The sequence below is a fragment of the Notothenia coriiceps genome, unplaced genomic scaffold (genome assembly GCF_000735185.1).
Source record: "Notothenia coriiceps isolate Sejong01 unplaced genomic scaffold, NC01 NC01_scaffold00014767, whole genome shotgun sequence".
Lineage (NCBI taxonomy): Eukaryota > Metazoa > Chordata > Actinopteri > Perciformes > Nototheniidae > Notothenia > Notothenia coriiceps.
The window spans coordinates 1-23,145 of NW_011347468.1; the positions used below are offsets into that span (position 1 = coordinate 1).

The window sequence follows — 23,145 nt, forward strand, 5'->3', positions numbered from 1 at the left end:
CACCCTGGTTATTCCCATTGCCAAGTGTAGACCTCAATATACAAAAGGAGTTAAAGGAAAAGAAAGAACTACCAGTATGGCGCATAGTCCAGAATTATTTTGCAAGATATCACTCAGACTCAACAATCATATTTACAGATGGTTCCAAAGACCCAGAGACAGGGCCTGCAGGGGCAGCAGTATATATCCCAGTGAGTAATACACATATAAAGGAAAGGGTAACAGACCATGTGTCAGTATACACCACAGAGTTGTTGGCATTGGTACTGTCATTGAAATGGATAGAGGAGAAAGAAATACATAATAGTGTAATTGCATCTGACAGCTTTTCAGCATTATCGAGTATACGATCAGGTAGATCTTCATCATTCATTTTATATAAAATGCAAATCAAAGCCATAGCAACTCGTTTCATCTGGGTTCATGCTCATGTTGGTGTGGAGGGTAATGAACAGGTGGATATTCTGGCCAAACAAACACTCAGAAGTATGAACATAGACATAGAAGTTCCACTCAGTAAAGCGGAGGTTAAAACATTCATACAGAAATATGCACAAACAACATGGCAAGATCATTGGGACCTTAGTGATACAGGAAGACATCTTTATAAAATTCAAAGGTATGTGGGGGATGGAAGGAAGGTGGGGTTTAAAAGGATGGAGGAAAATGTAATTTCTCGAATGAGAATAGGTCATACAGGTCTCAATCATACATTAAGTATAATAGGAAAGCATCCAACCGGAAAGTGTATACACTGTAGCCAGCCAGAAACTGTTGAGCATGTTTTACTGCTTTGCATGAAATATAGTACTCAGAGAAATGTGCTTTTCCAGACACTGAAGAAAGCAAAATTCCATGACTTGTCGCTATCAGGACTGTTAGGGAAAACATCAGGCAATATATATTGTGAGATTATTAAATTTCTAAGAGAAATTGATACATTTAAAATAATCTAGAGTTTTGGTTCTTTGTTTTGTTTCTTTTGTCTATTGTTTTCTGCTTAGTATCTTGTCCACACTCCAGTGCAGTTGGTGGCGTTAATGCACCTACAAGTTGGTTTGCCAACCGCCAATAAACACGAAAGAAGAAGAAGAAGAACACTAGGTGGGTTATGGCTAGAAAGGATCCGTCTTGTGTAAAACTCGCGAGAGTTTGCAAGTCACGTGGCTGAATGTTTACGTTTGGCAGGCAGCCTTTCAGTTACGATCGTTAACTAACATCGGTGGGCCACAGCAAATGATGGTGAGAAGCTAAACTATCTATTAATTATGTCAATTACAGGGAATGTGATTGTTGAAATAGGGTATTAGCGGTCTTGCTGTTCAAAGAAGAATGACAACACTGAAGATCACCAACACTATGGTTTATTTTTTATTCACAGGCAAGTCAACGTTGTCACAGTAAAAGTCCCAAGATAGCTCCTGGTGCAATAAAATGTTCCCTTTCAGTGTTTCACTATTATGTCTAATGTTTCTCTATTAATATTGCTGCTGAATTAATGTGTATGTAGCATGTTACTGCTGTAGATGTGTTACCGAGCCGCTCCGATTACAACGAGAGTTACAAGGAGAACGTGACGTCATATTTACACAAGACGGATCCTTTCTAGCCAAAACCCACTAGGTGGCGCCATTTCTCTCTTTGTCCACACAGCCGTAGAAGAAGAAATCAACCGGCGCGACTTTTCTGCCCACCGCGCGCATCTTCAGACCGTCCAAGCTCAACAAAACTCGAGTCCTAGTTAAGTAAGCGTCTGGCTTCCTTTAGTCATGTTTGATCACGTAGACTTTGAGCGATCTGAGGAGCAGTAAGTTTTAGAGTCATAGTTTCAGTGCTGACTATCCCGGTGCTAATGTTGTTCATTCTGTTCTTGTTTACGGTAGTACCATAGACTGTATATATAAAGGGTAGTACACATGACCTGGACCGTGACCCACCAGACTGTTCAGTGTGTGTCACAGGGACTTCATGAGATAAAAACAAAGCTAAAGCTGTGTAAGGAACTTTCCAGAACATTTAAAGTGCATGTGACACCCGTGTCACGGTGGGTCCTTATGGGTTAATAATATGGATCATGGACATTTTCGAGTTGTGATCGTAAAGCAAGCTCTTGCTCTTGATATCCTGTTCAGACCTAGTTTCAGACCACATATTACTACATATAGTTGTGTTTAATTAGCTGTTTGTGTGTTCTCAGTTGGTGGGGGATAAGCTGTGAAAACAACACCTACTACATGTACAAGAGGTGGTGTGTTACATAACAAACATGTCCGGATGCTCTTCTGATTTAAAAAAAAAACCTTTATGCCAATCTTTGATTTTGAATCATATGAAACAGTGACTTCTGACAATTGAGATCCAGCAGAATGTTATTTCTAACATTGTGCCTTTGTTATTCTTCTACCCAATCGTCATCATCATTCAATAGTTTTGTTGTCTTTTTAGGCTGGCCTCTGACAGCGAGTATGAGGCAGATGGCGTGGAGTCGTCATTGTCCACACGAGTAGAATATCATTGGTAGGACCACATGAAAACTCTTTTCTAAAAGCCAACACAGAAGTTAGCATCACACTGGTTTCCTTGTCAAAAAGCCAATAGGGTTTTTTATTTGGCATATCAACATTAGGTAGTTTAATTTAGCCCTATGTTAGCCAGCATTATTTTAAAGATGCGTATATGCTACAAAATTAATACATTTGGGTATTTTATGTTTCAAAACAAAACCTATAAAATCTCCTAAGCTTGAGTCAACCACAGATCTTATTTCGTGCAACATCAAAAAAACATTCACTTGGAGACGAGGGAATGAAAGTGTACAAATGTCTGTGTTTTAGGACTTATTTGCAGAACTTGTTGAATAAGATACAGGTTTGCATCTTGGTGATCATGTACAAATGTATAACCCCTCATGGGCTCTTTATCACAGGTTTGTTCTCTATCACAGGTCATTTGAGTATCGTCTGAAGTGGAAAACATCCATGTTGACACAACGCTCCTCAAGACTAACGAAGGCCTCCAAGAAGATCGCCCAGAGAGACCCCAGCCCGGATGAAGAAGTTATCCAGCGCAAGCTGAGGAGTAGGACAAAGAGGAATGGGCTGAAGAAAACAGAAACTAGTGACAGCAGAGTCCATGCAGAGGAGAGGAGGGACCGCGACATCCTTGACGTCATTAACAGCACACTTGAGGCTAAAGGTGTCGGAGAGGAGGATGAAGAGAGGTTTGTAGAGGTGACTGATGAAGGAGTGGATTATTCAGATGCAGACCGTGTCTCTGTAAGCAGCATAGTGTCTGGTCCTTCCCTCCCCCATAATGCATCTCGAAGGAAACAGCTTCTCTCACAGGGCTTGTGCACAGCCTGTAGGAGCCTCTACGAGAAGGCAAAGAAGTTGAAAAGACCTATGAAAGACAAACTCCTGGACGATGGTGAGCTATTCTTTGTTTAAGCAACAATGGATACAGTAATGTATGTGTTGGGAAATGTGCACGTGGTACCCTCAAATATTAGTACAACAAAGTATCGTCACAGTCAAAAACACAAAGTCCTTCCTGGCATGCTATTAGCCAGCCTTGTATATAGTGAAATGGTGATCTCCAAATATTTGCGACTTCAATAAAAGTTATGATGCAATTGCTGTAAATGAAGGCTCAGCGTAAACATTTTATATAATAATTCTCTGGACATAGTTTTCTATTGATACCTGCATCTTTTTATTGATTCAACTTGTCCAATGAAGTCGATTCTGAACCATGTGCTTGCATTGAATTATGAATAGTATAACTACCTCTGTAAGCATTTCTGTTTTTCAAAGCCAGTTTCATTACTAGTTTTGCACTATTGTTTTTATATCTTCCACATTTACACGGGACACACTCATCTGCCACAGGAGGTGCATCTCTGCAGCTGAGACTGCCAAGGCACACNTTTTCAAAGCCAGTTTCATTACTAGTTTTGCACTATTGTTTTTATATCTTCCACATTTACACGGGACACACTCATCTGCCACAGGAGGTGCATCTCTGCAGCGTTTACTCTCAGGATGCATGATAACATGTTGAACCTCTCCGTTTGTACTTAAGATCCCAAGTCCCTGACATGTGACGAGTGGGTCCTGATCAAGAGCTGGAGACCGAGGAAGCTGCATAATGAAAGACGGTGTGTGTGTGTGTGTGTGTGTGTGTGTGTGTGTGTGTGTGTGATGACTCAAATCTTTCAACATTTTAAATATACAGCAATAAAACAACTATGCTAAAACATGCTCAAGGGGGATATTTTTGCCACTTCATATGCCTGAATAATATGGTCCATTACCTTGTTTTAAAATTGCCGATTTCTCTAGGTTTAAAAGTTGTTGGAAACATTTGGGATAATATTACAGGTCTTGTCGGTTTCAAAGATGTTAATGTATGAATGTTACATCGTATAACTTTTTACAAAAGTAACACCTGTAGCTATGCAAATACAAATGTTCTCAGCTCTTTATAACTGCTGTATTTCAACAGGAAGCTTCTGATCCAGGTACAACTGGTTAAGAAAAGACTTAAGGCCACAAATGGTGCAAAGCGGAACTCTCAATGTGGGAGAAAGTTGGAATCTTCAGCCTGCACAAGACCGCACAGCTTCCTCCAGAGGTAACGTCTAACACATCACCTTTAAAGCAGTAACGCTTCAATGAGCTTGTTAGCATGAAAAATGACTTCATCATTTGTATCAGAAACCTTAGACGATGTCTCAGAACGCCAATGAAACAAATGAAGAAGAGCAGGGGGAAGAGGAGAAGAGTTGGTTCACAGGGTCCTTGTGTGGCGAAGCAGCAGCGTCTCCACAGCAACCATCACCTCCCAAACATCCGTGTAAGCAGCACCGATAAGAGCAGCATTCTCAGCGCTGGTTTGGAAGGTAAGATCGATCAAGAAGTCAGCGATGATTCGAACACAAATCTGACTGTTGAGTTGATCCCCGCCAACGTTTCCCTGGAACTCACCGAGCCCAGAGAGCTCCCATCCAATCAGAAAGCAGCGAAAAAGGCGTGTGGATTCAGAAACTTGCTTGCCCAGTTGCGCTGCAACAGCAGCGTGGTCGTGAAAGAAAGTCGTTAGCTAAGTGACTCTGTTTTATTTAATAAAGCTTCAGGAAGGTATTCAAGCCCTGATGTAGCTTTTACTTGTTAAGTTTGCGCTTTAGCCCTCCTATTTTCTCTGTTGTTCTTGATGTTTCTGAGTTGAGTAGACCACTGATACATTTCCACATACCTGCATGTTATTTATTTATTGTTAGCAAGTAGTTTAATTCAACACACAACGTGAGTGTTGCTTCTTTTTTTTTGTACATGTATATTTTACCCAATCCCTAGAATAGACTGATCAAACCAGTAGACATACATGACAGACTAATCCAATGCTGTTTTGAGTTTGTATGTGGGAAAGTATAACGTGACAAAACAGTCAGTATTCTAAAGAAGAATCTATTTTTAGTGTTGTACCACAATGCAGATATAAGGATTATTGATTCTTACATATTTTCTTATAATTGCAAAACTATATGTTTACATTTAGTACGCAGTATACATTTGGGACACATTATATCCTTGACCTGCCTGTGTAAAAATACCAGTAAATATGTTTATATATAAGTTTTTAAAATCAGTCATTTGAATTAATAACAGCAACAAAAAGAAAGAACGTTTTATTCTCTACTTTTTGTTTACTGTAATGACACCTCAAATTTTATTTAATTATAATTAGGAATTTAAAAGCCACGTTTTGGGGCCCTACTAGCTAATTTAAGATTTCTTATTTGTATTTTCTGCCTCTACTTTGACATGTTTATATGCTTCAATGTTCAAAACGCTCTTTATTTTTCACCTCTTTTCACCCTCTGTCTGAAACCAGAGCCCAGTCTGCTCTTGTTGGTTAGCTGGCCGGCTCTGTTGTGATTGGTCAACTGCTTAAAGTTTTTGAGTGTGGGAGAGACACATCCTCTTGAATGAACAATATGCATGCATATAACACACTTAAGGTAAAGGGGGAAAAAACAAAGAACATAACAATAGGGCCTCCATTTTTAAAATGTTAGTTATGTTACTTTCCTCGCTTGGCTTTGGTTAACATGCAGCAAGCAGGTTGTTATGGACAACCAGTATGGAATTTATTTCCAATAACACGAGTAACAGTTCACATCAGGTGCTCGCTCTTGTGTTCCATTATGTTTCCAACCATGTCAATTTATAGTTCATACATTCCAAGTCCAAGTTATATCATTTATATATAAATGGAAGGAGCATGGCGCATGTCTGATAACATCATTTTTTTCTATATTGAAAATGATGAGATTTAAAACTAGTTTACTATTCAGCAGGCCCTCTGTTACAAGAAATCATGTTTAAGTTGTCTAAATCATTTGATGAGTATAAGTTGTTTTCCAGAGATCTGTGCTGATACCAGTGAGTGTGGAGGAAGGGTGTGGAGAAGGAGCGAGAGATAAGGGACTGAGAGTTGGGTCGGAGTTTGTTTTGGGACGTGTTGCTGTTTACTCATGGGATTATATTGTACTGTTGGAGGTTTAGGATTTCAAATCAAAACGGCGAGTGCCAAGACAGGAAATGTGTCTGCTGACCAACACCAAGGATGTAGAATATTGAGTTTCATTGTAAACAAATAAAACATTAATTATAATTAAATGCCTTTAATTATGAATTAAATCACTTTTACTTTATTAAACTTGTTGTCAATAAGAGCAGCAGCTGTTTCTCTGAGCTGCCTATTTACATTTAAAATGTTCTTTAAACCAAACGATCATGAAATGCTGAAGCAAATTAATTGGGAGGTACAACTTAATTCAATATTTTACTTATTTAAAGACATGAGGTAAAATAGATATTGCCAATTGTAATTCCTTATTTTACTTATGGTTTTAATAATGCATTTAAAATAGTTTATTCGAAACCATTTTTTATTTCATAATCATAGTAGGCCTATGCACATGCCTATGCATCATGATGAAACGTACAAATACACAAATTTGGTATCGACAGAAAAAGGCTTATTAAAATATTAAATATCACAGGCCATGTTTGCCCAGTGAACGTGTACATTATGGAAAGCATGTCTGCATCTGCCAGTGGGCCATCACAGGTAACATCATAATATGTGAATTCAATTACATGAAAGACTTACTCACATACATATTACATACAATAATATGAAGGTATAACAGTAATAAGCCAAAAAAGATATCAGCGAAAACTTAAATATAGTGAATCCTCTATTTATATTACACACTGTAAAAATCCAGTTTCACTTTTCAGAAGGATGTGCTCTAGCTCACGACTCAGTGATAAACATGTTGTTATGTTGCCCTTAGAAAGTTGACTCACACTCACACACTAATGTGTTACTGATAGTGACAGATCAGAGGAACTCATAAAGTAAACTTGGCTGATAATCATCTCCAATTCACTTCTGGTCTCCCGTGCTAGCATGCATCGCTACATAATCAAATACAAAAAGTATGTTCACACTGGTTGCTGAAAATCCTGCTGCTTGTGCTGAGCTTACAGAGCGTGCAGTTTGGAGGGACACAAACAAACACGGTCTGTTTCTCATCTGCAGTCTTTCCTATTGCCAATAGGTTGTGATCATGACAAACCAGAGGTCTCAGGGCCAAAACAATTCATGCAGTGCACACGCAAACTCAGTATCCTGTGATAGAACCATTATCAGCACCTGAGACCTCGAAAACAGGAAAAACGTTTCAGCAGGAACACAGATGTGTTGGAGTGTTTGGGGGAGGAGCAAGATCGCAACTATATATCCCCTGCAGACAGAAATCTCAACTTCACTCCGCCTAGAGAGGGACTGCCTCCGTCATGTCTTACTATGAGGTGAGTTTGTGATGTGTGGTCAAACTAAGCTTTTAAGTAGATTCATAAATCTGTGTTTACAATCGATTGTTGCTTTTTCCTTATGCTTCCTGTCTTTAATCATCATTGTCTCCCCAGCATATCTTCTTCGACTACGACCTCAATGACACAGGTTCCGGCTCTGGATCGGGCGACCTGGCGGGGGATCTGCAGGAGCCCTGTGACGTGGAGCAGGTGATGACTGCTGACCTTCAGCAGGTCTTCTTGTCTGTGGTCTATGCCCTCATCTTCATCCTCGGAATCACAGGAAACGGGCTCGTCGTCATAGTGCTGGGCTGCCAACGCAGGTGAGATGATGTTTATTTTTGTTGATCTGGTGAGTTTCTTTGTGTCCTTGACCAATAAGATGAATGGTTTTCCCTCCTGTGTTGGTCTACAGGTCAAAGTGCAGCCTGACAGACCGGTATCGCCTCCATCTCTCAGCAGCTGATCTCCTGTTTGTGCTGGCGCTGCCGTTCTGGGCCGTGGACTCAGCCCTGGCCGACTGGCGCTTCGGTGCGGCCACCTGCATCGGTGTGCACGTTATCTACACGGTTAACCTGTACGGCAGCGTGCTCATCCTGGCATTCATCAGCCTGGACCGCTACCTGGCAGTGGTCCGAGCCACGTACACAAACACGGGGGGGCTGAGGCAGCTGCTGGCACACAGACTGGTGTATGTGGGTGAGTGTTGAACTTGACAGACATTATTTCCCCCATGCAACTTCTTTGTTCTTCCCCCCACAGTCTCTTATGTTTTGTTTCTTCTTCTTTTACAGGTGCCTGGTTGCCTGCTGGCCTCCTGGCAGTGCCAGACTTGGTGTTTGCGAGGACTCAGGAGGGGGGGGAGGGGGCCACTCTGTGCCAGCGGTTCTACCCAGCAGACAACGCTCCTATCTGGGTTGCAGTCTTCCGTCTCCAGCTGGTCCTGGTGGGTCTGGTGATCCCGGGCCTGGTCCTCCTGGTGTGTTACTGCGTCATCGTCACCCGGCTGACTCGGGGCCCGCTGGGGGGCCAGAGGCAGAAGCGGCGAGCAGTCAGGACCACCATCGCTCTGGTTCTCTGCTTCTTTGTGTGCTGGCTGCCCTACGGAGTGGGCATCTCTGTGGATGCCCTACTGCGCCTGGAGGTCCTCCCCCGCGGCTGCACCCTGGAGGCCGTGCTGGGCGTGTGGCTGGTGGTGGCTGAGCCCATGGCCTTTGCACACTGCTGCCTGAACCCCCTGCTGTACGCCTTCCTAGGGGCCGGGTTCAAGAGCTCGGCCCGCAGAGCCCTCACTCTGAGCCGGGCCTCAAGTTTAAAGATTTTACCAAGAAGACGCCCAGGGGTCTCCACCACCACAGAGTCTGAGTCCTCCAGTTTACATTCCAGCTAGTGTTTGCTTCTGTTGCATGTATATATATATATATACTGTGTATATAAGTGTGTGTTTAAGGACATGCACACAAAAGGTCTGAGAAAGTGAGGAGCAGTCTGCTGGTTTACGACTTGTCTTCTCCCTCCATGTGGGGGTTCTCCTGTAAATACTGTTTTTAGACATGATTTTGTTTCTGCTGTGTGTATTGATGTTTTCTAATAAAATATACAAAATACCCATATGTGTGAAAATGTCTTTTGTTATGAAATAGGTCTCTAGCTTCCTGAGTGAAACTGTAAATTCCTGTCTTGTACTTAAAGCAATGAACCACAACAAACACTCATTCTCATTGGGGGAGATAGATATCATTAATGTAATTACTTTAAAGCCAAAACTACATAAACACTTCAGAGACTACTAAGCAAGCTAATGAGATGGCCGACCCTTTATCATAGAAAACACATTGCAATGGGCCAGGAATGGTGGAATAGTGAAATGGCTGAATCAAATCTATTTATTCTCGCTCGTGGTTTAATTTTAAGCCGAAAGCAGTGTCCAAGGTGACAAATCACGATTGTTTTTTGTTGTACTTGGTGTTTGGGGGCAGAGTGGGCAGTTAACAGATACATAGCATTAGAAAAACAGTGTTGAAATGATTTGGCATTGTGGCATGTATTGTGTTCCTATCTGTATTATCATCAGCCTGTCTTCATTTGTAGTGATTCAGGATCAGTCAGCCGCTACCTGCCATCTGAATCCACTGATCCGGAGCATGGGCACGGTAAAGTTCTTTCGAAAAATGAAACTGTGCTTTTTTCAAATGGGACGTTTGGTGGCCAGGTGTATCTGAGTCACATGTTTTTGTGTGTTTGTCACTGTCATGGTTGTGCAGATCAACAATGATGATATAAACAGTTTGTTTCTTCTACGTGAGAGAGAAGGGAGCATAAAGGGGTCAGGAGGTCCATTTGTTCAGTACTTAAATGCACACACATGTATACAAAGCACTTCCCACATGCCTACTTCCACTTGGAAGTGTGAGAAACAGAAGCTGGAAGTTCACCGTGTCCTGTTTCCTGGAGCAGAGCTGAGGAGGATGAAGATGAGAGTTGTGAGAGACAAATAGGAAGAATACAGTTAGTAAGCAATAAAAGGAAGTCTGGATTGTGGCATCACTGTAACTCTCATGGGCTTTATACAGTGGGGCAAAAAAGTATTTAGTCGACTCAGCCACCAATTGTGCAAGTTCTCCCACTTAAAAAGACGAGAGGCCTGTAATTTTTATCCTAGGTACACTTCAACTATGACAGACGACAGAATGGGGGGAAAGAATCCAGGAAATCACATTGTAGGATTTTTAATGAATTAATTGGTAAATTCCTCGGTAAAATAAGTATTTGGTGACTTACAAACAAACAAGATTTCTGGCTCTCACAGACCTGTAACTTCTTCTTTAAGAGCCTCCTCTGTCCTCCACTTGTTAACTGTATTAATGGCACCTGTTTGAACTCGTTATCAGTATAAAAGACACCTGTCCACAACCTCAAACAGTCACACTCCAAACTCCACTATGGCCAAGACCAAAGAGCTGTCAAAGGACACCAGAAACAAAATTGTAGACCTGCACCAGGCTGGGAAGACTGAATCTGCAATAGGTAAGCAGCTTGGTGTGAAGAAATCAACTGTAGGAGCAATTATTAGAAAATGGAAGAAATACAAGACCACTGATAATCTCCCTCGATCTGGGGCTCCACGCAAGATCTCACCCCGTGGGGTCAAAATGATCACAAGAACGGTGAGCAAAAATCCCAGAACCACATGGGGGGACCTAGTCAATGACCTGCAGAGAGCTGGGACCAAATTAACAAAGGCTACCATCAGTAACACACTACGCCGCCAGGGACTCAAATCCTGCAGTGCCAGACGTGTCCCCCTGCTTAAGCCAGTAATTGTCCAGGCCCGTCTGAAGTTTGCTAGAGAGCATTTAGATGATCCAGAAGAGGATTGGGAGAATGTCACATGGTCAAATGAAACCAAAATAGAACTTTTTGGTAAAAACTCAACTAGACGTGTTTGGAGGAGAAAGAATGCTGTGTTGCATCCAAAGAACACCATACCTACTGTGAAACATGGGGGTGGAAACATCATGCTTTGGGGCTGTTTTTCTGCAAAGGGACGAGGACAACTGATCCGTGTAAGAATGAATGGGGCCATGTATCATGAGATTTTAAGTGACAACCTCCTTCCATCAGCAAGGGCATTGAAGATGAAACGTGGCTGGGTCTTTCAACATGACAATGATCCCAAACACACCACCCGGGCAATGAAGGAGTGGCTTCGTAAGAAGCATTTCAAGGTCCTGGAGTGGCCTAGCCAGTGTCCAGATCTCAACCCCATAGAAAATCTTTGGAGGGAGTTGAAAGTCTGTGTTGCCCAGCGACAGCCCCAAAACATCACTGCTCTAGAGGAGATCTGCATGGAGGAATGGGCCAAAATACCAGCAACAGTGTGTGAAAACCTTGTGAAGACTTACAGAAAATGTTTGACCTCTGTCATTGCCAACAAAGGGTATATAACAAAGTATTGAGATGAACTTTTGTTATTGACCAAATACTTATTTTCCACCATAATTTGCAAATAAATTCTTTAAAAATCAGACAATGTGATTCTCTGGATTTTTTTTTTCTCATTTTGTCTCTCATAGTTGAGGTATAGCTAGGATGAAAATTACAGGCCTCTCTCATATTTTTAAGTGGGAGAACTTGCACAATTGGTGGCTGACTAAATACTTTTTTGCCCTACTGTATATATGCAGAAATGTTTGTGTAATCACTTCATTCATAGTCAATATATGGAGGAAAACATACCAATTATAGTACCTTTTCATATATTTTGTTCCCTGTCTCTCTCTCTATAGCTGTCATTCACACACATACACACTCACACACAATTCTCTTCTATTCATAGTGTATCCAAAACAGGAAAGACTTCCTGCTGCAGCTCATTTTAGGAAAAACAAGCAGCTAAAACAATCAAACACCAGAGCAGCTCTTCCCTCACCAACACACAGAGCTGTTATACTATAAATCAGTTTACCAACATGCACGAGGGACACTGAAGGACATCGGGAAGCAGCAAGTAATATGGTGATGTGTTAACATCATAGACTGTATATATAAACATTTAGATTAACATATAGATAGTAGATCTGTAAAGTGTTAAAAGTCAGGATGATGGTATCCTTACATGATCATTTCATGAGCCAATTAGAAATGTCGCTTTTGTTGCTCCAAGTTTTAGATTTTGATTTCACGTGCATTAGCAAAACATTCACCCTCAGTCTTGCCCTTTTTATTAGAAGCACCAAATTGAGGATATTTATTCCAAAAAGAAAGGAAAGACTTGACCAAATACACGATTAACTCACTGAGTATAACCTATAACAGTGCATTTAGTCATTCATTTTAAGCCATACTAGTGAAAGAATGGCCCCAAAAATAATATTAAAGGGGCCCTATTCTGCTCATTTTCATTTTCAGGTTCATGTTTGTATTTTGTTCCTGTACTGTGAAATACTTCCATGTTTTAATGTTCAAAAAGCTCTTTATTGTTCTCATCCTGCCTGTGCTGCAGCACCTCTTTTCACCCTCTGTCTGAAACCAGAGCCCAGTCTTCTCTGATTGGTTAGCTGGCTCCGTTGTGATTGGTCGACCGCTAAGAGATATCTGGCTCCTTAGCCATTACAATGCGTTGGAACGATAGCCATTATAAGTGCAAGTGTGACGTAGTGATGTCACTAAGTAAACAAAGGACTAAGATTTCAGGCAGGAGGGAGTGTGAGAGAGAGAAATACTCCCTCTGGGAATTTTAGCCTTGCATACCATTTACATACTCAAAAACCTATATAACACACTATACACACTCACACACACACACACACACACACACACACACACACACACACACACACACACACACACACACACACACACACACACACACACACACACCCTCACTCAACATGTATTTTATTTGCTTTTACATTTAGCATGTGATTTATCTTTATCTTGGTGGCATGTATGTTCCATGTAAGCATGTGTGGACCTGCTTTGATAGAGAAGAGCTATGTCACATGCCATGTTACTTATTGTTACTTGTTGTCAAATTACAGGAGCTGTGTGTTGCCTAACTCCTGTTTTAGGGGGATGTTTGCCTTTTTATTTTTTTATTTAATCGTTTATTTGGCAGGGACAATGTACAGTGATGAACACTTAAAACATTCAAATGTATCAAGCGTAACAGTGCCAGATTTAGCTTTGAGCTCATTTCCATCCGCAGTCCCTCGAAACATTTAAGAAAATTACATTTTACAAACATAGCAAAAACAAATTACATGATATGCAAAAAGAGGAAGAGCAGCATACACAAGTATTTATGACATGGTAATGCAATATAGCAGCTATGACATATAAAGTGCAAGAGAAGATACAAGAGCTACATACAGTGTGAGGGGAGATAAAGTGTATTTAGAGGTGATTGCACATCTGTTTGTTTCTCAACAGCCATCAGCCTTCAGTAACTGAATCACACGCTACACTTGACCTACTCACTGTGCCTGTCAGAAAAATGCTGAAATGCTGAAATACTGCTTAACACCACTAAAACAATGGAACTGTGTCACAATGTGGATACAAATACACCAGGAAACGACTCATTTGAACCATCTTTCTCCTCTTCTCGACATATCCTGCAGCTTTTTTAACTGTTTGTTCCCATCTTGTCATTTTTCACCTGTTTCAACTGTTACTACAGACTATGTTTAATACCGTGTTCTGATGTGTGTGTGTCGGTGTGTGTCTGTGATTGTAAAATTGGTAGTAGAACCAATAATGGTAGGCCTATCAGTGATGGAATGTAAATGTACCTAAATACATAACGTACATCTTTATTACATTAACTATAGAGTTGAATATTATATCAAAAGTGTTGTCGCCGACCCTTATTGATGCACTTGTGGCACATGTGGTGTGAGTGTTGGGGAAGTGTTTGTGTGTGTGTGTGTGTGTGTGTGTGTGTGTGTGTGTGTGTGTGTGTGTGTGTGTGTGTGTGTGTGTGTGTGTGTGTGTCGTGTGTGTGTGTGTGTGTACGTGTGTGTGTGTGTGTGTGTGTGTGTGTGTGTGTGTGTGTGTGTGTGTGTGTGTGTGTGTGTGTGTGTGTGTGTGTGTGTGTGTGTGTGTGTGTGCCTACAGATGGTCTGGTCCTCTCATATTCAGACAAGCTGAGCTTCCTGCTGCTGAACAATCGTGGGAACACCAGAGGTCAAGACAAAAGATGAAATAAAGAGGGAGAGGAAGACTGGGTTGCATCCAAATGGCCAGCAACAACTTCCTGCTTTGTTCATGGTTGATTCATACATTGTGACAGGTGAAACCAATAGCCCGCCGGGAGCGTTTGTATTGCCCTCAGCAGGTGGACATGTGAGAATAATGTGGGAGCAGAAATAGATATTAATGGAAAAATAGGGTAGAAATCAGTGGTGGTCACAGATGGTGCCTCGACTTTATCCTGCATGCAGAAGCTGATTGCAGACTTTTTGTAAATGATTGTGAATGATAAACACTCTGTAAAATGTAGCTGCAATCACATTTAATTACATATGATGTTTACATTGTTTTGAAATGGTCAAATCGCAAATCTAATCAAAAATAATTTCGTCTTGAATCTTCATTTGTAGTTTTGGTAATTTCAGTTTCTTACACCAAAGAAATCTAAACTCACCGACTACAGTAGATTTCTCCAAAAGCTTGTATTGGTATTTCAATCAGGAGTGACTTTGTTTTGATTTAACAATTAGTATTTACTGCGAAGAATACACGGAAAAACTTTCCCTAACTTCATTTGAAATAAAATAGATTATAAAGACTTTCTCCTTAAATGTAAATAATAAATGGATAAACACAAATCAAATCAAACTTTATTTATAGAGCTCTGTTTGTACACAAAAGGTTACACAAAGTGCTTCACAAACCAAAGAAATAAAAGAAAAGTCTTTCCCCCCTTCCAAGCTAATTAACAGAGTATCACATAACTTTATGATTAATATAAAAAAACCTAATACCAACATACAAACATAGGATTATAATACATAAATACAAATATACACAAATGAATCTTTATATACAATATTTCACAGTAAGGTACATTTTGAGAACATTTGTATGTATTCACGATTAAAATGAGCACATCATTGAGTATTGAGTGGGACAAAGAGCGCTGATGACAGCAGGGAGTTTGTGTTCCCTGCCATTATAACCACTGTTCTGGTGCATAGCTGTTTCTTTGCTGTGGTTAACAAACAGTCTTCTCCAGTGGATCTTGAGTCAAGTTGTGCCAACTTTGTGTTCTGCAGAATACCAATAAATGTGTTTAGAAAACCATCCACTCAGTTTATTGCAGCCAGTAAGTAATAAGTGGTTAGAAAGACAAAAATAAATGACATTTGGAATTGCAGCTTCTGCAGACAGCTTATATTGGGATTGCAATAAAAAAATACATATTTTAGAGATTATCAGCACCAATGTGTAACCAAATGTTATGTTATTTTTTACTAAGTGTGTACTCTGTAGATTACCTCAACATGTGAAAAGATCAGAGGTGGGAGAAGTACTCAGATACTGTACTTCCCACATCTGGAACAAATATACATAATGGTCAAGGTAGATATGGTTACATGCTGACGACATAAACAATGAATATCATGTATTGCTCTCTACAGTCACTGTGAGAAAATAATTGAATGAAAGTAACATTGCAAGTGCTAGATCATTTAGACTCATGATTCTTCACTGCCCTCCTGTGGTCACAGTGGGGAACTGCAACACTACAGTGGTTTACAAATATCCACATGTATTTATTTATCTATAGTCTTTGATAGAATGTATATTCACATGTAATAATCTTAGTAATGATTTGTACATGCTGATAGGTATTACCCTTTATAATAACACTGGCTTGTTATCTTCTACACCAGCTATAATGGTAGTCGCACTTATTGTGAGTGTTTAAGGTTAATTTAGCATTCATTTTTGCAACACTCGAAACTATTTTGAAGCTATGATATAATCTGTATTATTTCAAATTAATATAGTGCAAAACTGTTCGACAGACACACGAGCAAAGACAAAGAGAGAAAAAAAACGATAACTTTTTTTTCTTCACCTTTTTTCCCCCTGAACTTTATTGGTTTTGTTTTGAAGCAGGAAGCGTGTGGAAAAAGCAGAATAAGCCTGCGTCGTTTCACATATTCCCTCCTGATTGGCTAAAACACAGAGAGTATTATCATGGCATCACCGATTGGTCAAAATCAGCGCGCCAAACGTCACGTGTCACTCTTTTCGCGCGAAACCGTTGCTCTGTTGTCGAGACTGTAGCGTGCTGAGTGTGTCTGTCCGGAAAACAGCGGCACGACTCTGTGTTAATCTGAACGTTTTTGTGTCTTTTATTCCTTTTTGACGGTGTTTCAACATGGATGTTGCCACAGCAACCGCGGAGAATGCCGGAGAGATTGTGAAAGACGAGTTGGCTGAAAAATGTCAGAAGTTATTCCAGGCTTTCTTAGAGGAGTAAGTCAGACAGAAACAGGCTTCTTTGTGTTGTTGTCGGCCAAAACGCGTTGATGCATCACTTTTTAAACACTCTTCATCAGTTATTATTGGTCGGCTGGTGGTTATTTATCATATTTAGTAACTTTTCTTCTGCCTGTATCCACGTGCAGGTACCAGACCGGGGACGGGGAGGTGAAGTATGTCCGTGAGGCCGAGGAGCTGATCAGGCCGGAGAGGAACACGCTGGCGGTGAGCTTCACTGACCTGGAGGGCTTCAACCAGGAGCTGGCTACCACCATCCAGGAGGAGTACTACAGGTGGGCTGAAACCAGAGTATAAACCCCAGTTCGTCCTGTGAAACAGAATGTAGCCTACGTATACAGGAAATGTAGAAGTGCTGACATTTTAACCATCTGATTACAACGAAAAACCCTGCATCAAAATCGATCTTAAGAAAAATAACAAAAGTATTAGCATCAAAATATACCCAAAAGTACCCACTATGTGTTATGGTCCATTTCAGAATCATATTAGATTACTGTATTATGATTAATGATGCATTATAAGATAACAGATCAAATATGAAGTACTTTATTAATCCCAAATTGGGAAATGTTTACATTGCAGCAGCATAAAAACAACAAAACAAAACAACGCATTTCACATAAGTAGACATTTTAAGAGTAGAAATAAACAATACTACAATTAAACATCTCAAAATAGAATTAAAGCAGCATAATGCTTCAATCGCAGCTGGTAAAGGGAAACATTTCCATCCCATCGCATTAAAGTCCTCTTTAGTGCCATTGTATGTCTTGATTTGATATTTAGAGTATTATGCTATAACATAACAAGCAGGAAGTGTCCATATCTTAGTTTGCATGCAAACATACTCCCTTATTTCAAAGGTTGACGCATATTTTTCTGTCGATCAATAATGCAACCATTTGTAGCAGCTCTATTAAAAAAAAAAAACCATTGAGTGATTTAACAGCCATGGAGATGCCGCTGTGTATTCACATTGAAATGATTCTGTTTGCAGAGTTTACCCCTTCCTCTGTCGGGCAGTGCGCAACTTTGCTCGGGATCACGGGAATGTTCCTCTCAACAAAGAGTTCTACGTAGCCCTGGAGGAACTGCCCACCAGACACAAGTAAGACACAGATAACTACTTAAATTGTGTGTATCATGCTTTGATTTTAATCAATCAAATTACAATAATGTTAGATTTAAGCGTCCAATAATGAATTCTAAGGAAATATATCAACTTCTTCCTTGTGTGCGATGTAGGATCCGTGAGCTGTCATCCATGCGCATCGGTACCCTGGTGAGGATCAGTGGGCAGGTGGTGAGGACACACCCAGTCCACCCTGAACTGGTAAGACCTCCACCTTGCACCAAATAATAACAGAAGAGCTACGTGATTACAATTGGGCTGTTCCTCTATAACATTGTCTTTTTGTTGATTTTGTTGCAGGTGAGTGGCACCTTCCTGTGCATGGACTGCCAGGCGTTGATCAAAGATGTCCCCCAGCAGTTCAAATACTCTCCTCCCACCATCTGTAGAAACCCTGTCTGCAACAACCGCAGCCGCTTCCACCTCGACACGCACAAATCCAAGTTCATCGACTTCCAGAAGGTAACTATAGCTGCTTTCCCTCTGGACAAAAAACCTACTGACCTCTGGCTTTTTTGTTTCACCGACATAACATAAATAGAGCATACATGGAGATGCTTACATCACTGCACCTGTTGTACATCAGGGATAATCATGTCCTCCTTGAACGCCAAAAGGACATACCATTTTTTGATGCTATCAATTTTCCTGGCTTTTTGTTTTTAGCGGACAAGGTTACCAATCGTCATTTTTCGAAGTGAATATAATAAGATAAGCAACAGTATAAAACCTCTATGTGATGTATGTGTCTGTAAGTAAATGGGTTAGTGAACTTGACTGTCTCTGTGCAGGTGCGTGTCCAGGAGACACAGGCGGAGTTGCCTCGTGGTTCGATCCCCCGCTCCCTGGAGATTGTCCTGAGGGCGGAGGCTGTGGAGATGGCTCAGGCCGGAGACCGCTGCGACTTCACCGGGACCCTCATCGTCGTGCCGGACGTCTCTCAGCTCACCACTCCCGGTACGATTTTTGGACAGACACTTTGAGCCTGAAATTCACCTGAATTGTGAAAATACTTGGAACAAATCATATTGCACACCTCATGACTGTTTGTATGTGCGTCCCGTCCACAGGTGTGCGCGCAGAGACCAGCACCCGGGTCCCTGGAGGGCCACAGGGCTTTGAAGCCGATGGTTTGAAGGGACTGAAGGCTCTGGGAGTCAGAGAGCTTTCGTACAGACTGGCCTTCCTCGCCTGCAACGTGGCCCCCACCAACCCACGGGTAAGACACTCAAGCTAAAAATGAAGCATTTCCATATGTTTTCACGTTATCAGAAATGTAGCAGTCTATACCTATAATTAGGGACGCTCCGATCGCCAATTTTGGGGCCGATTGCCGGAATCAGTATCGATCGATCTCCGATCGAGTGGGTAGGGGCTATGGGGATCTTCCATTTAAAGTGCAGTGTTTCCCCTATATACAAATAGCGGCGGCGCAGCTCCCAGCAGCTTCTACTGAAGCCTTCCGAGTAAATCGCCATAACGCTGACACCGCCTCATCTCCACCGCTCCCATGTTTTTGTTTGTGTTGCCATAAGTTATTCTCTCGCCGTCGGTGCGCTGGGCTAATGCTAATAATGCTAATGCCAGAAAATACAATGGCGGTTTCAAAAAACTTTTCCAGAGTTTTACGGCGCGTGGTTTGCAATTCGCCCAGCCAATCAGAAATTGGAACTTTTTCCTCCCCAGGATAGTCCCATCTCTAGCAGGGACTAAAAGGGGGGAAAAGTTCTCATAAACTAAGTTCTCTTTTTGGTGTGAACGCAAAATCCCAGGAACTATCGGAACTAAAAGGGAAAGGTACTCTGGTGTCAAAGCGCCTCTTGAGAACTCAATAATGTGGTTACTACTTCCTTCTGGACGTTAAGACTCAAGTGCTCGTTTCAGTATGCACTTTGCTAAATGACAGTTGTACAAACATGCAAATAAAATAAATATACATATTTTCTCTTAATGCAAGGACGCCCTTAGTTTGGAGCCTTAATTCCATTTAGCTTACCTGGGTCCACTGTAGAAAACCAGGTCCCCTCAAGTTAGGTTAGACCTTGACAACATACAAACTCCTTGGTTCTTGTGACATCCCTAGCTATCATCAAAACCAAATAAGCTACCTAAGCCCCGAACATGCCTGGTGTTAAATTCTGTTTTTGTCTTGTTGTAGTTTGGTGGAAAGGAGCTGCGAGATGAGGAGCAGACAGCGGAGAGCATCAAGAGCCAGATGACAGAGAAGGAGTGGGAGAAAGTGTTTGAGATGAGCCAGGACAAGAACCTGTACCACAACCTTTGCACCAGCCTCTTCCCAACCATCCACGGTCGGTGCTCCACCCCCACAACCAGCATTTACTTTGGATCCAGGGAAGTTTAGTCAAAGTGGTTCATTGGGATTTTAGTTAAATGGCGGCTGTGATTTCCAGGCAACGACGAGGTGAAGCGTGGTATCCTGCTGATGCTGTTTGGAGGCGTTCCCAAGACGACCATGGAGGGCATCTCGCTGAGAGGAGACGTCAACTTGTGCATCGTCGGAGACCCCAGTACTGCCAAGAGCCAGTTCCTCAAGTATGTGACACAACGCGGACAAATTCCCACACCTTGCTTGACGTTGTAATCCTTAATGGGAATCATGCGCTTTGGGGTTTCCTGTAGTGTGTATAGGTTTTAGTGCATGTAAATGGTCTGCAAGGGCTAAAATCCCAAAGTTCCAAAAGAGTAACACACGCTTCTATTGGCTAGCGCTCCAACACATTGCACATGATCGGCTAAGGGGCGGTTAAGCAGATGACCAATCACAACAGAGCCGGCCAGCTAACCAATCAGAGCTGATAGGGCTCTGGTTTCAGACAGGGGGGGAAAAAGGTGCTGCACCATAGGCAGGATGAGAAAAATAAAGACCTTTTTTGAACATTAAAGCATGTAAACATGTCACAGTAGAGGCACAGAATACAAATATTAACCTGAATATTAGCATAATATCCCTTTTTTTAATTGTGCAACTATAACGGAAATTGATATGCACGGATCTGACATTGTAATTGTGTGTGCAGGCACGTGGAGGAGTTCAGTCCCAGAGCAGTGTACACCAGCGGGAAGGCGAGCACAGCTGCAGGTCTGACGGCAGCTGTGGTCAGAGACGAGGAGTCCGGCGAGTTTGTGATCGAGGCCGGAGCTCTGATGCTGGCTGACAACGTGAGTGTTGGAACGCAGGCAGTGAAGGACATTATTGAGAGCATTCAGTGGTATTAACTGCAAGCGATTCTCCTGCAGGGTGTGTGCTGCATTGATGAGTTTGACAAGATGGACCTTAAGGACCAGGTGGCCATCCATGAGGCCATGGAGCAGCAGACCATCAGCATCACCAAGGCCGGAGTCAAGGTACTGCTGCCAGATTTAACTAAATGCTAAAAATGAAGTTTTAAGCCTTTACGCACTGAGAATCTAACATGAAAATGTCGCCTTTTTTATACAAATAGAGCAGGCTATCTGAAGTAACATTTTAAAAGCCTAAGCTACTTTGAGCTTTTTTATTGAGTGAGGTATTGTTCCAAAAAATAATAGCATATGTCTAGGGCTTTTATCTTGAAAGTTGAGAACAGAAGTAGTGTGTCTGGCAGAGTTTCCCATGTCCGTTAAAGTTTAAATCCTCCGGACAAAATGAGAAAAGTGGCCGGTCAAAGGTCTTCTTTGTTATTTATTGAGCTTTAAAAACAAATTGGATATGGATTCGAATATTAAACAAACTAATTATAGTAGTTAACTAAGAAGTTAAGCTTACATTATTCAAACAAGTAAATACAGTATATTTACAATACACGGGAATAATAAACGGAGTGCTCTCTCCTCTCCGCGACAGCCCGTCGAGTAATCAATGGCAGCTCGCGGATCCAGTAATGAGTGAACACGACAGTAAACACTAAACATAATCTATAACTAGTTTAGTAGGTAGTTTGAGAGGTAATATTAAAATAGCTAGTGTGATATTCTAACCACTGAAGTGTGGTGTTTTGTCGGGCTCACCGCTGCATGTGATCATCGCAGAGGCTGCGTGTCGACTCGTCAGCAGCAGACTGATCTCTCCTCTCCGTCAGATTAGACCTTCACTCGCGGTTATGCTCCCATAATCGGATCAGATCCCAGCCTAGTTTCTAGGCTAAAATGACACATGAAATACCTGGCTTAGTTACCAAGACACCTAAACGACTAAGCGTCGCTATGCCAACGCGGGTACGACCCCGCCGAGTCATCACGTATAGCGGCAGCATATGCATTTGTGTTACCATGCCCACCGGAAGCCGCCTAGGCATTACGCAACAGATCCAACGCCACAACATCACCATACAGGGCACCCACTCTTTTCTACACATCAGTGTTAGACATTAGCGAATTGACTCTTCTTGTCTTTCACATAAGTTGTGCGCAACAGATGCGGTTAACTTGGTGCTAAGGGGAATTTATTTTTGACCGGACATTCTGCAGCCGAGAGATTTTAGATTTGCACGGTCTTCAGGCATATTTTAGTCACAAGTCCGGTAATTCGACCGGCTAACGGAAACCTGGTGTCTGGTAGTGCTGTCTTTGTTGAGTATAAAACGTGTTTTCCGTCTTGTTTTGGACTACGCGACCTCCTTGTTTGGATTTACAATCCAAAAAATGCGTGATTAGTTTAAAGCCCCTTTTTTTTTTTTTTTTTGCCTTATTGAAGGGAAAAGGCTCCTGAAATGAAATCTCTTTTTGGAAAAAAGTTTTTGAAACGGACGCGCAAAGTTTATAAAATGAACACACAAGTAAAATAACGACCTTGTGCACAAAAAGGCCTGAACGGCCCATATACTATACGCAGAAGCTCCAACACACCTTAAAAGCGCACATTAGCTTGTTTTAGAAAATCCATGTTCAAAAAAAAAAAAAAAAAAAGCCCAAATTAAAAAGAACCTTCAGTCAAATCTGCGTAAATTAACTGGACTCCTCAGTTTTTTGAGGCCACCCTGGAACGCTCGCAGCCTCCATCCTGGCTGCAGCCAACCTGTGGGCGGGCGAACGCGGCAGCAAGAGTCCTGAAGCAGAACGTCAACATGACCGCGCCCATCATGAGCCCTCGACCTCCTTGATTCATTC

At 41.6% G+C, this 23,145-nt stretch overlaps 3 protein-coding genes across 11 annotated transcripts in view; all 3 read left to right on the forward strand.

The window, feature by feature from the left end:
• Positions 1–1,185: 1,185 nt before the first annotated feature.
• LOC104948640 (uncharacterized) lies at positions 1,186–7,725 on the forward strand. Of its 9 annotated transcripts, XM_010774841.1 has the most exons (7): positions 1,654–1,807; positions 2,446–2,517; positions 2,945–3,426; positions 4,081–4,156; positions 4,504–4,632; positions 4,716–4,900; positions 7,631–7,725. In XM_010774841.1, the coding sequence occupies exons 1-7, from the start codon at positions 1,770–1,772 to the stop codon at positions 7,705–7,707; spliced, it is 1,059 nt and encodes a 352-aa protein (XP_010773143.1). In that variant the 5' UTR covers positions 1,654–1,769; the 3' UTR covers positions 7,708–7,725. The 9 variants fall into 9 exon arrangements, with proteins under 9 accessions (XP_010773146.1, XP_010773148.1, XP_010773143.1 ...); XM_010774846.1 differs by lacking the exons at positions 1,654–1,807; positions 7,631–7,725 and adding an exon at positions 1,206–1,242 and having other exon boundaries at positions 4,716–5,601; XM_010774842.1 differs by lacking the exon at positions 7,631–7,725 and having other exon boundaries at positions 1,654–1,745; positions 4,716–5,601.
• Positions 7,726–7,792: 67 nt separating this feature from the next.
• Positions 7,793–9,495, forward strand: LOC104948641 (C-X-C chemokine receptor type 4-like). Its single transcript, XM_010774849.1, has 4 exons — positions 7,793–7,883; positions 8,001–8,209; positions 8,302–8,585; positions 8,681–9,495. Exons 1-4 carry the CDS (start codon positions 7,869–7,871, stop codon positions 9,274–9,276), a joined length of 1,104 nt encoding a protein of 367 aa, XP_010773151.1. The 5' UTR covers positions 7,793–7,868; the 3' UTR covers positions 9,277–9,495.
• Positions 9,496–16,473: 6,978 nt separating this feature from the next.
• Positions 16,474–23,145, forward strand: part of mcm6 (minichromosome maintenance complex component 6) — a 14,002-nt gene continuing 7,330 nt past the window's right edge. Inside the window, exons 1-11 of the mRNA XM_010774850.1 lie at positions 16,474–16,880; positions 17,033–17,179; positions 17,905–18,015; positions 18,153–18,240; positions 18,340–18,501; positions 18,831–18,996; positions 19,110–19,258; positions 20,198–20,348; positions 20,451–20,592; positions 21,078–21,219; positions 21,298–21,405. Of these exons, the coding sequence (XP_010773152.1) occupies positions 16,783–16,880; positions 17,033–17,179; positions 17,905–18,015; positions 18,153–18,240; positions 18,340–18,501; positions 18,831–18,996; positions 19,110–19,258; positions 20,198–20,348; positions 20,451–20,592; positions 21,078–21,219; positions 21,298–21,405 (1,464 nt within the window). The 5' untranslated portion in view covers positions 16,474–16,782. The remainder of the gene's footprint in view (positions 16,881–17,032; positions 17,180–17,904; positions 18,016–18,152; positions 18,241–18,339; positions 18,502–18,830; positions 18,997–19,109; positions 19,259–20,197; positions 20,349–20,450; positions 20,593–21,077; positions 21,220–21,297; positions 21,406–23,145) is intronic.

Bases quoted from the DNA above. Each gene is read 5' to 3' on its own strand.
- LOC104948640 (XM_010774839.1), top strand. From the start codon at position 1,770: ATGTTTGATCACGTAGACTTTGAGCGATCTGAGGAGCA. The intron at 2,518-2,944 runs GTAGGACCACAT...TCTCTATCACAG, and splicing joins ACACGAGTAGAATATCATTG to GTCATTTGAGTATCGTCTGA. The intron at 4,633-4,715 runs GTAACGTCTAAC...CATTTGTATCAG, and splicing joins CCGCACAGCTTCCTCCAGAG to AAACCTTAGACGATGTCTCA.
- LOC104948641 (XM_010774849.1), top strand. The intron at 8,210-8,301 runs GTGAGATGATGT...GTTGGTCTACAG, and splicing joins GTGCTGGGCTGCCAACGCAG to GTCAAAGTGCAGCCTGACAG. The intron at 8,586-8,680 runs GTGAGTGTTGAA...CTTCTTTTACAG, and splicing joins ACACAGACTGGTGTATGTGG to GTGCCTGGTTGCCTGCTGGC.